General features: G+C 40.4%; 2 protein-coding genes across 2 annotated transcripts; one reads left to right on the forward strand and one right to left on the reverse strand.

The window, feature by feature from the left end:
• Nucleotides 1–137: 137 nt before the first annotated feature.
• Nucleotides 138–3,252, forward strand: LOC139951696 (ubiquitin-fold modifier-conjugating enzyme 1). Its single transcript, XM_071950722.1, has 4 exons — nucleotides 138–296; nucleotides 1,025–1,156; nucleotides 1,688–1,855; nucleotides 2,446–3,252. The coding sequence occupies exons 1-4, from the start codon at nucleotides 174–176 to the stop codon at nucleotides 2,536–2,538; spliced, it is 516 nt and encodes a 171-aa protein (XP_071806823.1). The 5' UTR covers nucleotides 138–173; the 3' UTR covers nucleotides 2,539–3,252.
• LOC139951679 (uncharacterized) lies at nucleotides 3,125–14,004 on the reverse strand. The gene is made up of 12 exons (XM_071950680.1): nucleotides 13,237–14,004; nucleotides 12,291–12,571; nucleotides 11,568–11,719; nucleotides 10,538–10,598; nucleotides 10,027–10,209; nucleotides 9,290–9,439; nucleotides 8,191–8,479; nucleotides 7,769–7,864; nucleotides 7,021–7,223; nucleotides 6,153–6,250; nucleotides 4,935–5,182; nucleotides 3,125–4,553 (listed from the first exon to the last, which is right to left on the reverse strand). Exons 1-12 carry the CDS (start codon nucleotides 13,910–13,912, stop codon nucleotides 4,078–4,080), a joined length of 2,913 nt encoding a protein of 970 aa, XP_071806781.1. The 5' UTR covers nucleotides 13,913–14,004; the 3' UTR covers nucleotides 3,125–4,077.
• Nucleotides 14,005–14,836: the final 832 nt, after the last annotated feature.

The raw sequence follows: 14,836 nt of genomic DNA on the forward strand, positions 1-14,836 counted from the left end.
TTAATGCGGAAATATAAGAAAATGAGTCATTTAAAGTTCACTGGATTCTCGGCCGGGGTCAAAGTTCAGCAGACTGGTTCCTAGCCCTATTCTTAAAGATAACAAAGACGTCAGGGGATCTGACGATATTATGGAAACGTGAATACCATTGAAAAAAGAACTTCGAAATAATCATGGTGGATGCTGCGACTAGGAAAACATTAAGTAACATACCGTTACTTAAAACAAAGGCAGGTCCAAGGGATAAAGATCTCTGGCCGTCAAGACTGAAGGAGGAGTATCAAGCATTAATTCAGGTTTGTAAGAATGTTTTATTCTAACCAGAGCTCTCTTTTAAAATGATAAATAACTCACCACTCTAAAACAGATGGATAGCACAAACACTAACAGATGGATGACAGATTTGCTTGAATTGGGGGCGGGGTAATTATTTTAAAAGGGGGTCATTGGGTGGGGAGTAAAGTGTATTAAACTGTTGACTAGCAGTTTTTTTATAGGTTTTTTTAAAAACATGTTTAATGTAAAGTAAAGACTTGGCAGTAAATACTGTCAATATATCTCCAAACATCTGGAAAACCAATAAAATAAAAATAAATACAAAATAAGATTGGGTTAATTAATTATTGTTTTTTTGTTTTTATAGTTTCCACAAAAACTTTTTTTTTTTAATAAGACAAAAAGTTAAATCATGGTTTTAAATGAACAAAAACAATCAATACTACAAGAGTCATAAACAATATTGTGGATCAAAGGCATTATCAAGGAACACTGTAGTACACAATAAAGCTAAAAAACAGCCTTTTTTATCCATTGATTGATTGTCCTTTGTCAATGTGTTCTTAGTTTAAATTTTGATTGTTGTTTCAACGAACAACAATGATGTAAACATTCAAAAACTTAAAAACACCCCAAACTTTGTACCACACTTACCTGCAGTTTTCAGAGACCTGGCTTGTGTTGGATCATAGGTTATTTGTTGAAGTAATGTTTACAAGTACATGTTCTTGTTTACTTTTTGTTTCAGTATGTAAATAACAACAAGGAGTCGGATAATGACTGGTTTCGTCTTGAATCTAACAAGGATGGTACTCGATGGTTTGGTAAATGCTGGTACATTCATGAACTTCTCAAATATGAGTTCGACATAGAATTTGATGTAAGTATAGTCGAGTGGACTCAGAACTTAAAAGCAAATTCTAGGTTGAGACGAATTGAGTTCATGCAATAACTTTCAGTCGACACAACCTCATTCCCGCGACATTTTGCCCCTATAATTCCTTGCAGGCTTGTAACCCCCTGGCCCCTGGAACTTGGAAAAAGTGTGACTTTGAAATATCAAAATATATTGGATATTTTAATTAGTTACCCTGTGGTGCCACTCTATGTATGTGTGCTCAAAGTGGTCACTGCCGTGCAAATAAAAAAAAAGGCGAAAGTCATAGAGTAACTGGTCTTCTCTCATTGTTCTTTGATCTTGTGAAGAAAATGTCCCAAAAAAATTCAGTGCTTCCCTTGTGGGGGTTAGTAACAAGAGGTTTTGAACTGGCATGCTGCCCATGAAAACGAGGCTGCAGCTGACAGTTACCTTTGACGATGTTGAAAAGTTCGTCTTATACATAACATGTCATGGTACTTTAAAATATTAATGTGAATCTCATTTTTTAACAAAATTTGTTCGTTCTTGTAGATTCCAGTGACGTATCCTCAAACCGCTCCAGAACTTGCACTCCCAGAGTTAGACGGAAAAACAGCCAAGATGTACAGAGGGGGTAAAATCTGCTTAACGGATCATTTTAAGCCCCTCTGGGCGAAGAATGTCCCAAAATTTGGCATTGGCCATGCCATGGCACTCGGGGTAAGTGTTAGGAAATTTGAGACAAATTATTAATTTTCAATTGTAGAGGGCACCTCTGTGGGAAAGTTTTGTAAATTTTCTATTGGAGCATTTCAAGGGGCACCAAAGCAATGACTAGGGGCATGGAAGTAATCACCACCATTGCTTCTGTGAAACATCGAGCCTGCATTTTCCATATGGTTATAGTGTAAAAAACAGAAGAACTGGTGCTGAATCAAGTTGGGCTGAATGGAGGTGCCTCAACAGACTCACAACATCAACTTGCCGGTGCAAAGTGTCTCTCAAGACGTGGGGATACCTAGACTCTGAAGACGTGACCTGCATATGTAAGACAGAGCCACAAACCATAGTCTTCCAACTTTAGTTGGTTTCTGATTTGTTTGTCTTTGAAAAATTGGGGGAAAAAAGTGTCTGAAAAGTTCAGTATGGCCTACACCACATGAAGGTCAGCCCTTGTGGGCAACAACTTTGTTACTTTTTTCCCCCAAGGACCAGACATGCTTGGTATTACCTCAGTCTTTTCTTTTCAGAAATTTAAATATCTACAAATTCTTCCATAATCAGTTTGCGTTTTTCTTTCTTATTTTCAGCTCGGTCCCTGGCTAGCTGTTGAAATCCCAGATCTGATCAGTAAACAGGTGATATCTTACAAGGAGAAGACGGAAGAGGCAGCCAGTAAATGAGGTCACTTAGATTTTTTAAAGTCTTAGGATATTATTTAAATAATACTTAGTTTTAAATTATTATCCTAGGTTATCTTGACCAGATAACCTACAGTTCCTCGTAAAGTTTTTAAAGTCAAATATATCTACTAACGAAAATGAGGTGGGGAGCCAGTCATGAATTGGGTGTGATGCAGAGTTGCCAGTTTTCCCCGTCATAACCACTCCTTGATATCTCAAAAACACTAACACCTTTTGAAATGAAGTTTTTGCAGTTCGTTTTGCTGTATATGTCTCAATTATGCAGAATTTAAACGGTTACGTAGTCCAAAAGTATACTTAAACTTTAAGGGTTGTGTCACACAAGGCGATTTACAGGCAACCAGTTCCAGGCAATCTCCAAGAAGAGAATTCATTCGAACATCACATGTTTTTCCTGAGGATCATAAGACATTATTTGAAATATTACTTATGTGCTACCAAAGTGGTCCTGTAGCATACACTGCATTTGGTTGCCTGTAAAAGTTGCCAATGTTACATGGGCCTAAGGGTCAAAACTGAACAAAATCATTCCAGAATAATAAATGCAGCTCACTCTTAAAGAATGTTAATGTTTCATTCCAGGTATTAAACCTGCTTTATTATATTTCTGGCTGTGAAACCTTTCTGTTTAGAATACTATATTTCATGGTAAAATAAAATATAAACAGCAAATCATATGCACATGGAATACAATCATGTTTCACTTTTTATGGTGTTATTTCTCTACTCCGACTAGCTCCAAATGGGTTAAAGCTAGGTTCATACTTTTGTTATGATCCCGACCTGGTCTTGGCCTTGGTGTCCTTTTGAAAGTTCCTTATAGACTTTGAGATATTTCAGTGGATGTGCCAAAATTCGCCGCTAACCCGTCAAATACGCTGGCCGTAAGCACATAATTCCCTGCTTCAGTAAGCGTCGATTCTGTGCTTACGGTAAGCAGAGCCATGCATTTGGGCCCAGTTTTCTGTTAGTACTGTAATGCATCTAGTAGAGGAGCTATAATGTTGTTCAAAGACGTCCTGTGGCTACACATTGAATTATGAACTAGCATCGAGTTAAGGCACTCGCGCCCTTAGTCCGTATCAAATCTAGAGTGTGCAGTATTAAAGCCATTGGACCCTTTCAGTAAACAGTGTTGTCCAAGACCCACACTTTGTGTACCACAACTTCTATATCAAATTACAAACCTGTGAAAATTTAGGCTCAATCGGTCATCGGAGTCGGGAGAAAACAACGGAAAACCCCACCCTTGTTTCCGCGCGTTTCGCCGTGTCATGACATGTGTTAAAAATAAATCCGTAATTCTCGTTAACGAGAATTTATATTGTTTTGCTGTTTTCTCGAAAAGTAAAGCATTTCATGGAATAAAATTTCAAGAGAAGTCTTTCACCATTGCCTTCTGTAAACCCTGTAAGTTATTTGTAAATCTGTGAACTTTTATTTTTTTTTCTGAACCGAAAGGGTCCAATGGCTTTAACAGTTTATAAGTCCTTGTCCTCTGTCCTTGTGATGCATCTCTTAAGAAGTCTGCTTATCTCCTTGCAGTGCGTCTGTTTTAGGAACAGTCGTTCCACTTCCAGGTTTCGACCTCGTCTGCATCTGATTGGGCAAGTTGGACCTAGTCTGCACCCTTGTTGCTTGTTGATCAGGTTTAGCCTTAACTGGGGTTGATAAATCCGGTTTACCCTTGGTTACAGTCGCCACAGCTGGTTTAGACCTTGTCTGGATGGTGCTCGGTTTAGTGTCAACTTGGGTTGATAAACTAGGTTTAGATCTGGTTTGCATGATGCTCAATGCAGGAGGCGGGGGCGGTGGCGGTGGGGGTGCTGGTGGTGCGAGTACTGGACTCGGGTTGACCTTTGCGATGGTGTCGCTGGGTTCAGTCTTGGAGACGCTGGTCAGCAGATAGCGTAAGCCGCTTTCGAAGGGTGCTGCAGGGCATTGTGGGTCTTCAACTGTGCTTGATAGAGTGTCCTTTAAGTCTGGTTTTGTAGCTGTGAGATTGTGAACATGAAGAATAAAATACAACATGTTAAATTGTCTCAGATCTCAATGCCAATGTTGGTACCAATTCCAGAGTTTTTTTAGTGAACAACTAACTCTTACAAATGAAGTACGTGGCCTAATTTCATAAAGCCTGTAAGCATAAAAACTTGCTAAGCACAGAAAAAAGTTGCTTAACAGAAACTGGTTACCAGTCAAAACTCCATAAAGTTCAGATGAATGCAACTGGTGCCCCTGGGCAAAGAGATTTGACAAGCAGTGTTAAATCTGTTTAACAGCTTAATGAAATTGGGCACTTGTAACTACCAAGATGAAAACAAACCCCAAATAACTTCCCAAACCCGTTACAAAAACATATTTCTAGCTCATACCTGTACTTTTGATGTTCTCATTATCGCCACAACCTCCATCCCGACGGTTCTTCTTCCCAGGGTCTTTGTTCTTGTGTTTGGAGTGAACCTCCCCCTGGTCGGGAGATCTGGTCGTCGTGAATTTCATCCACTTGTATTTGGTGCATTTCCTCGCTCCAGGGGAGCTCTGGATAAGATTTTGAATCGTTGGGTGAGTGAGGCCAAAGAAGTCTGTTCCTTTTCCTTTAGCACTTGGAATCTCTTTGCCCCTGATTGGAAAAAAATCAAACAAAAATAGTGATTTGTATTGTGACATCACACTTAGCAACTGTGATTGATTTGCAGTTAAGATCAATCTTAGCTCTTTGTGAAATCGGCCCCTGGTCATCATGCAACGAAGTATATAACTATTTTTGCAACCCCCCTAGCAACAGTCAAAAGGAATCAGTAGCCGCAAATTCAGATTCTGCCAAAGAAACTAAATTCACTTGTTTTGTCATATTCTGCATTAGTACTAATGAATACCAATATTATAGACAAGGCACCAGGGCCCAATTTCATAAAGCCTGTAAGCACACAAATTTGCTTAGCATGAAATTTCTTCCTTAATAAAAACAGGATTACCAACCAAATTTCCACGCGATTTTATGGATCAGCAAACAACAGCTGAATGCCAGTAACAAGCAATATGCAACAAACTAAAATTTGGCTGGTAATCTTGTTTTTATCAAGGAAGAAATTTCATGCTAAGCAAATTTTTGTGCTTAAAGGCTTTATGAAATTGGGCCCTGACTACTTGTCCTTAGCAGGAGTAACTATCCATGAACGAAAAAGGACGAGAAAACCGGGCAAGAAAAAAAGAGGTAAAGATACATATTACAGTACCTATACTTTTGTACACAGAAAGTGAAGAAAAAACAGAGGACATCAGCTGAAAAGAGAAAGTCTCACATTGCATAATATACTAACTGAACGACAGAAACTCAAAATATTTTTTTTATGCAAGTCGCCAGACACACAAGGCCTGAAGGCCACTTCAAGGTGTGAGCTACAATTAATTTTGTCCAGAGGCCGTTGCCACCTACTCCTAGGGCTGAAACAGGGTTACCCCTTTTACAGTCCATACGGATGTAGGCTTGGGTATCATCAGTCCGAAGCCTGGCCGGTAGAGCAGAAAGCACTACCTCCCCAATTTTAAAAGATGGTCTAAAAATAATGTTATTATGTTGTTTGACTCACCCATAGGTATTTATCTCATCTAGTAGGTTATTATGACATTCAGTGGGAGACAAACCGACAAACGGGTGTTCAGCTTCATCCTCTGCGACAATCTCAAACTGCGGACAAAATACAAAATTATTATTATTAATATTTTATTTCACCAAAACAGCACAAAAAAGGAAGAGCAGGACAAAAACACAACCTGTCAGAACCAGGCATGGTATTTGGCCCTTGGGAAGAATGTGGACCATTTTAGCATTAAAGGCAGTAATTACTCAAAAGTTTAATGACCATAGACTTTGGAAGGGAGCAGTTAAGAGCTGTTGATAGTATAAAACATTGTGAGAAAAGATTCTCCTTGTGAGGGTTTTCACCTAAAAAAAAATGTTGAATCTGAGAATGAACTTTTTCTTAGGCATCTTAAAGCACTAGTTCTATGCAACAAGGTTATTTTTTCGTTCATTTTTTTCTTGCACCTACGATGATCAATTGAGCCCAAATTCTCACACAATTTTTTGAGCATATTATGTTGGGATACAACCAAGTAAGTACATTGGTCTCTGACAATTACCAAACATGTCCAGGGCCCAATTTCATAGAGCTGCTAAGCACCAACATTTGCTTAGCATTAAATTTCTGCCTCGATAAAAACAGGATTACCAACAAAATTTCCACATGATTTTCAGGATGAGCAAAGATCAGCTGAATACCAGTAACAAGCAATATGCAACAAATAGAAATTTTGTTGGTAATCCTGTTTTAAACAAGGAAGACATTTCATGCTAAGCAAATTTGTGCTTAGCAGCTATATGAAATTGAGCCCAGTGCCTTTAATTTGCTTCACACGAAGAACTCGCAAGAACTATGAACCGGGCTTTACACTCACCCTTGGTGTGAGTCCAGCATCCAACACCTTACACGTATAAAGGCATTTATTCATGGGGTCTTTAGCACTGGTGTACATTCGACTGCTACAGAATCCTGTAGGATAGATGCAATATTCATCATGATAGTCTGGCCGATCAGTCACGATCTGACCCAAGCTATGGACGGTTAGACTGCTCAGTTTAATCGGGAAGATCGGCTTACCTGTAAGATGAAAAAGAAAGAGAAAATAAAGCATACCAGAAATACTAGAGCCTGAGTCCATGCCAGTGCTCTTATCTGATGCACATTTTGAATGAAGCAAGGCACGGTAAAATATATCATTCAAATCGAATCATAATAACAGTGGCCTCTTATATAGTGCTCAAATCCATCACTCAGTGACACTCATGACACTCCAATATTACTCCTAGTAGCTGGAACGTTTATTTCATTCCTTAAACCACCACAGCTTCGATTGGAGTGTACAGAATGTGCTTTCTATTATTTAGTGCACTAAACTAAATCAATTACAGCAAATTTCCTCTAGTAAGAGGCGATCTAAGACAAAATTTGTATTGTAACTTTGCAAAAGGCACCACAGCAAAAACACATGGCACCACAGCAATTGCTGTTGACCAACTTGGATCTTTTGAAGAAAGACACCAATCTGGAGACAGCAGAGCTATTGACAGCAATGCAGGACAGAACCCCATGGAGAGCCATCACAAATCGAGTACACCTATCGAGATAAACTAAACTACACAAACCTGTCGAATCCAAGGGTATTTGTTGTACAAGACGTTTTGTAGATACACCTGAAGATCGTTTGGTTTTAACTCTCCCAGCTTCTTTCCTTGCCTTATCTGAAAGTAAACAAACAAACAAACCCCAAAATAAACAACAACAAATCGAGAAAGGAACATTTAAAAAAACAAAATTATTGTTGTTTTTTGATAGCAGCAACTGAATACCTAAGCCTTTTTAAAAAGGTGAACCAACACTCCCCTCAAAACAATTGCTCCGTCAATTACAAAATTCCTAAATTTTGGATTTGAATAAGTGTGTTTTCTTGAAGAAAAGACTTTTCAAGTTTTTCCCCGCTTATATTTTCAATGTGGACTGGTACTTTTTAGAGAAATTCTATTTATTATTTAATTTCTGGTCAGTAGTCAGGAAACTAGACAAATACCTTTATCTGCCCTTTTAGCCTTCTTGCGTTTCCGCTTAGCCTTATTCTTGTCTCCTTTCTCGCGCTTACTGGCCGATGCCTGCGACGACGCCATACTCCCCTCTCCATCTTCAGCGTGGCGTTTGGATGCAGAGTGCTTCGAGGCAGATGTCGATTTGGTTGCAGATGGCGGGATAGCACAGATCTCTTGGTAATGCAGAAGGCGTTGCAGCAGGAAGAATCTCTCCTGTTGGGCACGTTGGATTTTTCGCTCACTGCGACAAACCTCGTCGTTGAGGGCAGCATTCTCCTACATCAGAAAAATTATATTTAGGATATTAATTTCGGTTTTAGCCTTACACCATGTACACTGATGTTTTCTTAATGTACACTGATGTTTTCTTAAATTTTTGATTTGAAACTTTGCATTTTGGAAGTATAAGTAACAAAGTTTTGCGTTAACACCATGTGAAAATCTCTTAGAAAAGTGTTTATTCTGAAAAGAACCTGTGCATCTAACAATGTAATATTTACAAGGAGAATCATAAAGTAAACAAAGTAGACTCCAGGTTCTTAAGATTATTTTCTGTAAGTAATCCATAGAGCTATATATATTGACTAGAGCGCTAACTTGCTCTGCACTGTGAAGCCACCCTGGGCGCAGACATGTTGGATGTGTTGCGTGACTAAGGAACAATTTTAATTTTAAGAGAACTCACATGGACCCGATTAATTTAAATTCGGCATGTGCACTTATGTACGCGACTGCCCATTCGCGTACGTCCGCGCTACGAAAACCAAAAGTTCGACTTGATTGATGTACTAAAAAAAGTATACACGCCTTTTAAACATGAGGCACATGACGCTTGCAGTTTGTACGCTCATCAGCAGATTGTGCGTTCACATTTGCTACATTTTTGGTTCGATGACACATAGAAAAGAACAAACGCACTATCATGTAAATAGCCGTACAATTGCCATACAAAATTTCAAGCTTTTGTATTGGTTTGTACATAAACATGGATGCGCCCACACGGCTTCAAAACCTTAGTGCGTGTATAACGGGGTGTTAGCGCTCTAATTAATATATATCTCTATGAAATAATCCCAATCGACTTACAAAAATCATGAGTTTGATGAGTTTGCGTAGCCTGCGATATTTGCCTTTGTAGCGAATTGATTGCAGAATTGCGTTATCTTTTGCTGACGTCTTCTTTCGGGTGGCAACTAAGGTCGGCTTGTTACGCTTCTTGGTTTTCTCTTCTGGTGTCTGTTGGAAATGAAAGAGAAAATGAATTTGGTTGGTAATCCTGTTTTTATCAAGGAAGAAATTTCATGCTAAGCAATTTTGTGTGCCGAGCATCTCTATAAAATTGGGCCCTGGTTGGGATTTAGGGATAGTTAGGAGTTAGTGGGGTTGGGGGGGGGGTTAGCAATTGAGAGGGGATAAGGGGTTTAGAATGGGGTTTTAATGACTGGGGTTTAATGGGGATTTAGAAGATTGGGGATTGGGGATGGGATTTTGGGGGTTTGAAAGGTTGGGGGTCTATGAATGGAGGTGAGGATCTTTAAGGTTTTAGAGTCTGGGGGTTGGATCAGGATGGGGTTCTCTTAATGTGAGTTTGAGGTAGAAGTTTCGATGAAAGTGATTTGGGGTCGGGAATTTTAGAGGATGGGTTGAGATTTTTGGGATAGGGGTATTGTTTTTTGGGGAGGTTGGGTTGGAGTTTGGGTTTTTGAGGTTTCTGGGGTCGGTGGTTGTTGGGGGTTTCGGTGTTTTTTTTTTTTTGCAGTGTTGGGGTTTGGATACAGGATTTTGACGGTTTAGCAAAGTGGCTTTACATTAATACTCTTTACCAGTATTCTGAACATTCCGATTTCTCCGTCCACTCTCTTGAAGCGACGGCTTCCCTTCTGAGTGTCTCTGTACAGCACAGCCTCCAGGGAAGACCTGGCGTTGGATTGCACCAAACCTCTCTCCAATATCCGCTGTTTAATCTCCTTAATATGAAGTGCCTTCCCTGCCTCTTGGAGAATCACCTGAGAAGCAATCAATTGGTATGAGTGTCAAAGGGATGGTGCACCAGTTTAGTTTCTGATCAGCGTGTGGGTTTCGAATCCCCAGCCGGGGGTTTCGAATCCCCAGAAAATAACCTCTCTCTCGAAAACTACGTTACTGCAGAGGGAGACGTTTCTCACAATGTTAAATACTATCAACAGCTCCCCATTACTCGTACTCGTTACCAAGTAAAGGTTTTATGCCAATAGTGTCTACTGCCTTTAAATTAAGATTACAATTTAAAAAAAAGTAATTAGTAATTCTTTTTTTACGCGTCCAAATTTAATTTCACAGTTCAATGATTCTTACCTGAGCAGCGTCCAGCCACGTCATGCCTGATCGATCACTGCAATCTGATCCGGTCATTTCACTGTGGAATAACCAAACAGAATCATTCAATCTTAACACGCAGTAAACAAAAATCTTCTCAACTTCTTACAAAATATCAGGCCTGGAATAACACGCAGGGCTTCCATTAATTATTGCCCCTGGTTTTGGCCTTGGTGCCCCTTTAAAAGTTTCCATTGACTGTAAAGGAAAAGTCACACTGCAGCGATAACGAAAACGATAACAATAACAACGCAAAGACAACGCATTTTATTGGTTGATTTGCTCCATGCAGAATACGCCCACGCTTATTCAACCAATCAAGGGCGTGCATTTTTAACGTTATCGTTTTCGTTCTCATCGAGGCCTGTGTGACCGGGCCTTAAGGTTTCCAAATTGTTCATATTACAGGGCCATGAGTAATTTATGGCCTTTTGACTGCGATCTTTGTCTGTAAAATTTGATACTCCTTATCATTAGCTGTGTCTTGGATTGAAATCTGTGCTGGCCAGCACAATGTTTTTTGCAATGAACTAACTAAATCCCATGATGCTTCATGAAACTTCCTGTTTTTGCCACTTGCCTATTCTCTTTATCTATCGTTCTAAAAATAGTTGGGTTTACCAGTAGTTTGTGTAGCTTTGTACATGTACATTAAAGTAGCATGAATAAAATTCCTCCTCTAGGGGGAAAAAAAAGAGTGCTGGGCATTACATTGCGAGTCCCGAGCAGGCCCGCCCAGCACCGACCACCGTCGCTACAACACTGGGGCCAATTTCAAAGAGCTGCTTCTTCAGCAACAAAATTGCTTAAGCACGAAAATAGCTTGCTTATTTTTTACACATTACTGGCCAAAATTTCATGTCGTACACATTGCTTGTACTTGTATTTAGCTGTTGCTTATTTTTAAGTGGAGTCTTGGCCGGTAATCTGATTTTACTAAGCAAGGATTTTTTTCTTAAGCAAAATATTAGTGCCTAAGCAGCTCTATGAAATTAGGCCAAGTACTCACCTCGGGCTGCCAGTTGCGGTTGCATTGATGGGTTGAATCATCCCTAGTGTTGTGAAGAGCTCACTGGGAAGCATGTCGGCTGATGGGTAATCGGGGGATAGTAGAGACTGCGGAATCGCTGGGAAGCTACTGGGATAGGTTGTAGAGTTCAGCTGGAGATGGAACATCAAAACAGTGTAAATGTCAAAACTAAACAAATTTACCCTCCTACTGTCTGACTGCAGACCAGGGGCCGATTTCACAAAGAGTTATTGTTGATCTTAACTGCAAATCCATCGTAGTTGGTTAATGAAGTGTGATGTCAAAATCAGCATGGGGATACTGACAATTCACCTAAATAATGAATTGTATTGCTTTTAAGTGCAAATCGAGGCCTGTCTGCTTTGTTTTTAAAGGGCAAGTGTATTTTCTCCTTGGTACATGTACATGTAATTGCAAAGGACACCCTAAGAGATAATTCTCAACTTCTACTGTAACATTTCAAAGGCACCAAGGCAATGACCAAAGGGCATTGAGGCAATTGCCTTTATTGCCTTTTGTGAAGTATCAGGTCTGGGAATACATTGTCTTGAGTCTTGAGTAATTTAATCACTAAACAGCTCACGTAGGAAGATAAACTGGGATGGTGCGTTGGTGGCGTCATTGGTCGACGGTGCAAGGTGCGACGAAAAAAGAAAAAGAAAAAAGGACCTTGGTCAAAACAAAATGCTGTGTAGGCCGTACCTGTGGCTGTGGTGTGGTCATCCCGAAACCTGCCATGACCCCTTGTCTCTCTGGAGTAGGTAACATCCCATGTAGCCCTAGTCCAAGGTTGGATAATGACAAACCATGATGATGAGATAGACTGAATGGAAGTCCCAGGCTAGCGGCGGCTGCAGCTGCAGCTAAACTAGCTCCTGGGTTAGAGATGTCTTGAGCCATACCAGGCATGACGGTCGGACGGAGTCGGGCAAGCTGGCTTGCAAGCGATAACTGATGGGAGGACGGCATTTGGAGTAGGTTTCCTAAGAAAAGAAGAGAATTTTAAACTTTATTAGAGTAGGAGAACTCTGCGACCATCGGGACAGGCCTGCATCGGGAGTTAGGAAGGGCTACGATTAACACAACTAAAACTAATTACTAGAACACAATCCACACAAAGTACTTACTACATGAATACAAGGAGTGATAATCATTTTTTTTTGTACATTTAGCTCTGGGTCCCTTCTTAGTTACAGTTTAGACTGAGCTAAAAAAATCTGACAGCAATATTATTTAAATGTTTTTTGTTTTTTTACAACTTACTTAATTTTTTTGAAAAGTTTCCGTATCACGCCACCACTTTTTCATTCGATATTAAATATTGTAGTATCTATCTAATTAACCTCAATGAGATATCCCTATTTGTAAAAATAAGTGAAAAAGTGGTGGCAGGATACGGAAAGTTATCCAACTTTGCAACATCTTAAACATACCCCCTCCAATCTACGATTGTCGGGAGAATTGAGGGTTCTAATTATTGATTATTGCTCGCAACTAGCATGACTAGCTAGAGCAAAAAAGAAGAACACAAAATGTATTTAGGTAAAAATTAAAATGGTCATTAAAAAACTGGGGTTATTTGAATCAATTTGGGGCGAGGAAAAGATCAAACAACAAAACATAACTTAAGCTTAAAAAATATAAATACCTGGTCCCGGATATGCAATGTGTTGATGAGAAGTTCCTCCACCGGCGACTGGCAGTACCGGACTGGACAGCGGGGGTCGGATAAGTCGTTGCTGTTGTTGCTGCTGTTGTTGTTGTTGTTGTTGTTGTTGCTGCTGTTGCTGTTGCTGCTGCTGTTGTTGTTGCTGCTGTTGTTGTTGTTGTTGTTGTTGTTGTTGTTGTTGAAGTTGTTGATGTTGCTGTTGTTGTTGTATTTGCTGCTGATGTTGTTGTTGTTGCTGCTGTTGCTGCTGTTGCTGTTGCTGTTGTTGTTGTTGTTGTTGTTGTTGTTGTTGTTGTTGTTGTTGTTGTTGTTGCAACCCAGCTGCGTGTAACTGATGTGCTTGCTGCAACTGCACAAGCTGAGCCTGCTGCTGCAGCAGCGACTGCACGGTGGCGGGACCGTGGCCACCGCGACTTCCAAGCCCCCCACCCGCCGGTGTCGGAGGCACATCACCCGGGCTTGGAAACGGCGGGTGAACAGCCCCGAAATCAAACCCTTGGAGTTGTGGAAACTGGCTCAGATTTGAAGAAGTGTTGGCAGTGGGTAAACATGATGCTGAATTGATGGCTGTTGTTGATGGTGTTGAAGAGACTGACCCAAAATTTGGAGAATTCACCGGGGTCGTAACTCGCACGGCTGGCTGTTTTTCGGCCATTTTGCTTTTTGTGTGAAGTGCAGCAGTAAAATTGCAAACTCTATGGGGTAAGAGTTGAGGGGCGGAGCCAGGCTTAAAGAAGATGGAAAGCGTTTCAACCAGTTTCCAAAATTCACACACATAATTGGTCCCTTGAAATATCTAAAGTACTTCTCAAATAAAACCGTTGATCTGTAAAAAAATTAGTACAAGCTTATGTTCCCCCTCAACCTCCCCCCCCCAAAAAAATCCTATGTGATTATTTTATTCCGACTAAACTTTTTAAACAGACAAAAGAGGGGGCTAGACACATTTACCGTGCTACCTACTTCGTTTGAATAATGTCTGTAATATAACACATGTCCACAACTTCAAAAACGGAACTCAAAATGAAGAAGGCCTGTTTTATTGTTAAACCTTTAATCATTCAACAAACAAATCAATGTTGGCAGATGAAATAGATATGACAAAATAAAATAGTACAGTGGTGGAACAGCAAGGTGGAATATTTTTCTGCCCCAAGTTTCTCAAAAAAAGTCCGAAACCTGCAAGTGAAAAAAGAAACCACACGAGCCCATCAGAGAAACAATAATATTAAAGTCTGGCAGCTGGTAATAGACGGAGGATGCCAACATGTATGGTAGTGGATTCTGTCTCCATGGTGAATGTGTAGAAATTTCCAGATAAGTTACCGTCCTGCCTGGGGTGCTGGGGTGGGGGACAACACTCCAGGACACCGATGTGGCAGGAGATTCTGTCGTTGTCCAAGGGCGAATAATTCTGTCCGCGAGATTCGGTCCCCCTCATGGAAATGTATGTTTCAAAAGAGGGCGCTATCATAAAAAGGTTGTACACAGATCGCCATGTGGGGGACCGAATGTCCAGGGCGGGGAAGAATCTCCTGCCACCCCCCCCCCCCCTCCCCCCCCCCCCCCCCAACGGGGG

Source organism: Asterias amurensis, chromosome 19, assembly GCF_032118995.1.
Source record: "Asterias amurensis chromosome 19, ASM3211899v1".
In the NCBI taxonomy this organism is placed as follows: domain Eukaryota; kingdom Metazoa; phylum Echinodermata; class Asteroidea; order Forcipulatida; family Asteriidae; genus Asterias; species Asterias amurensis.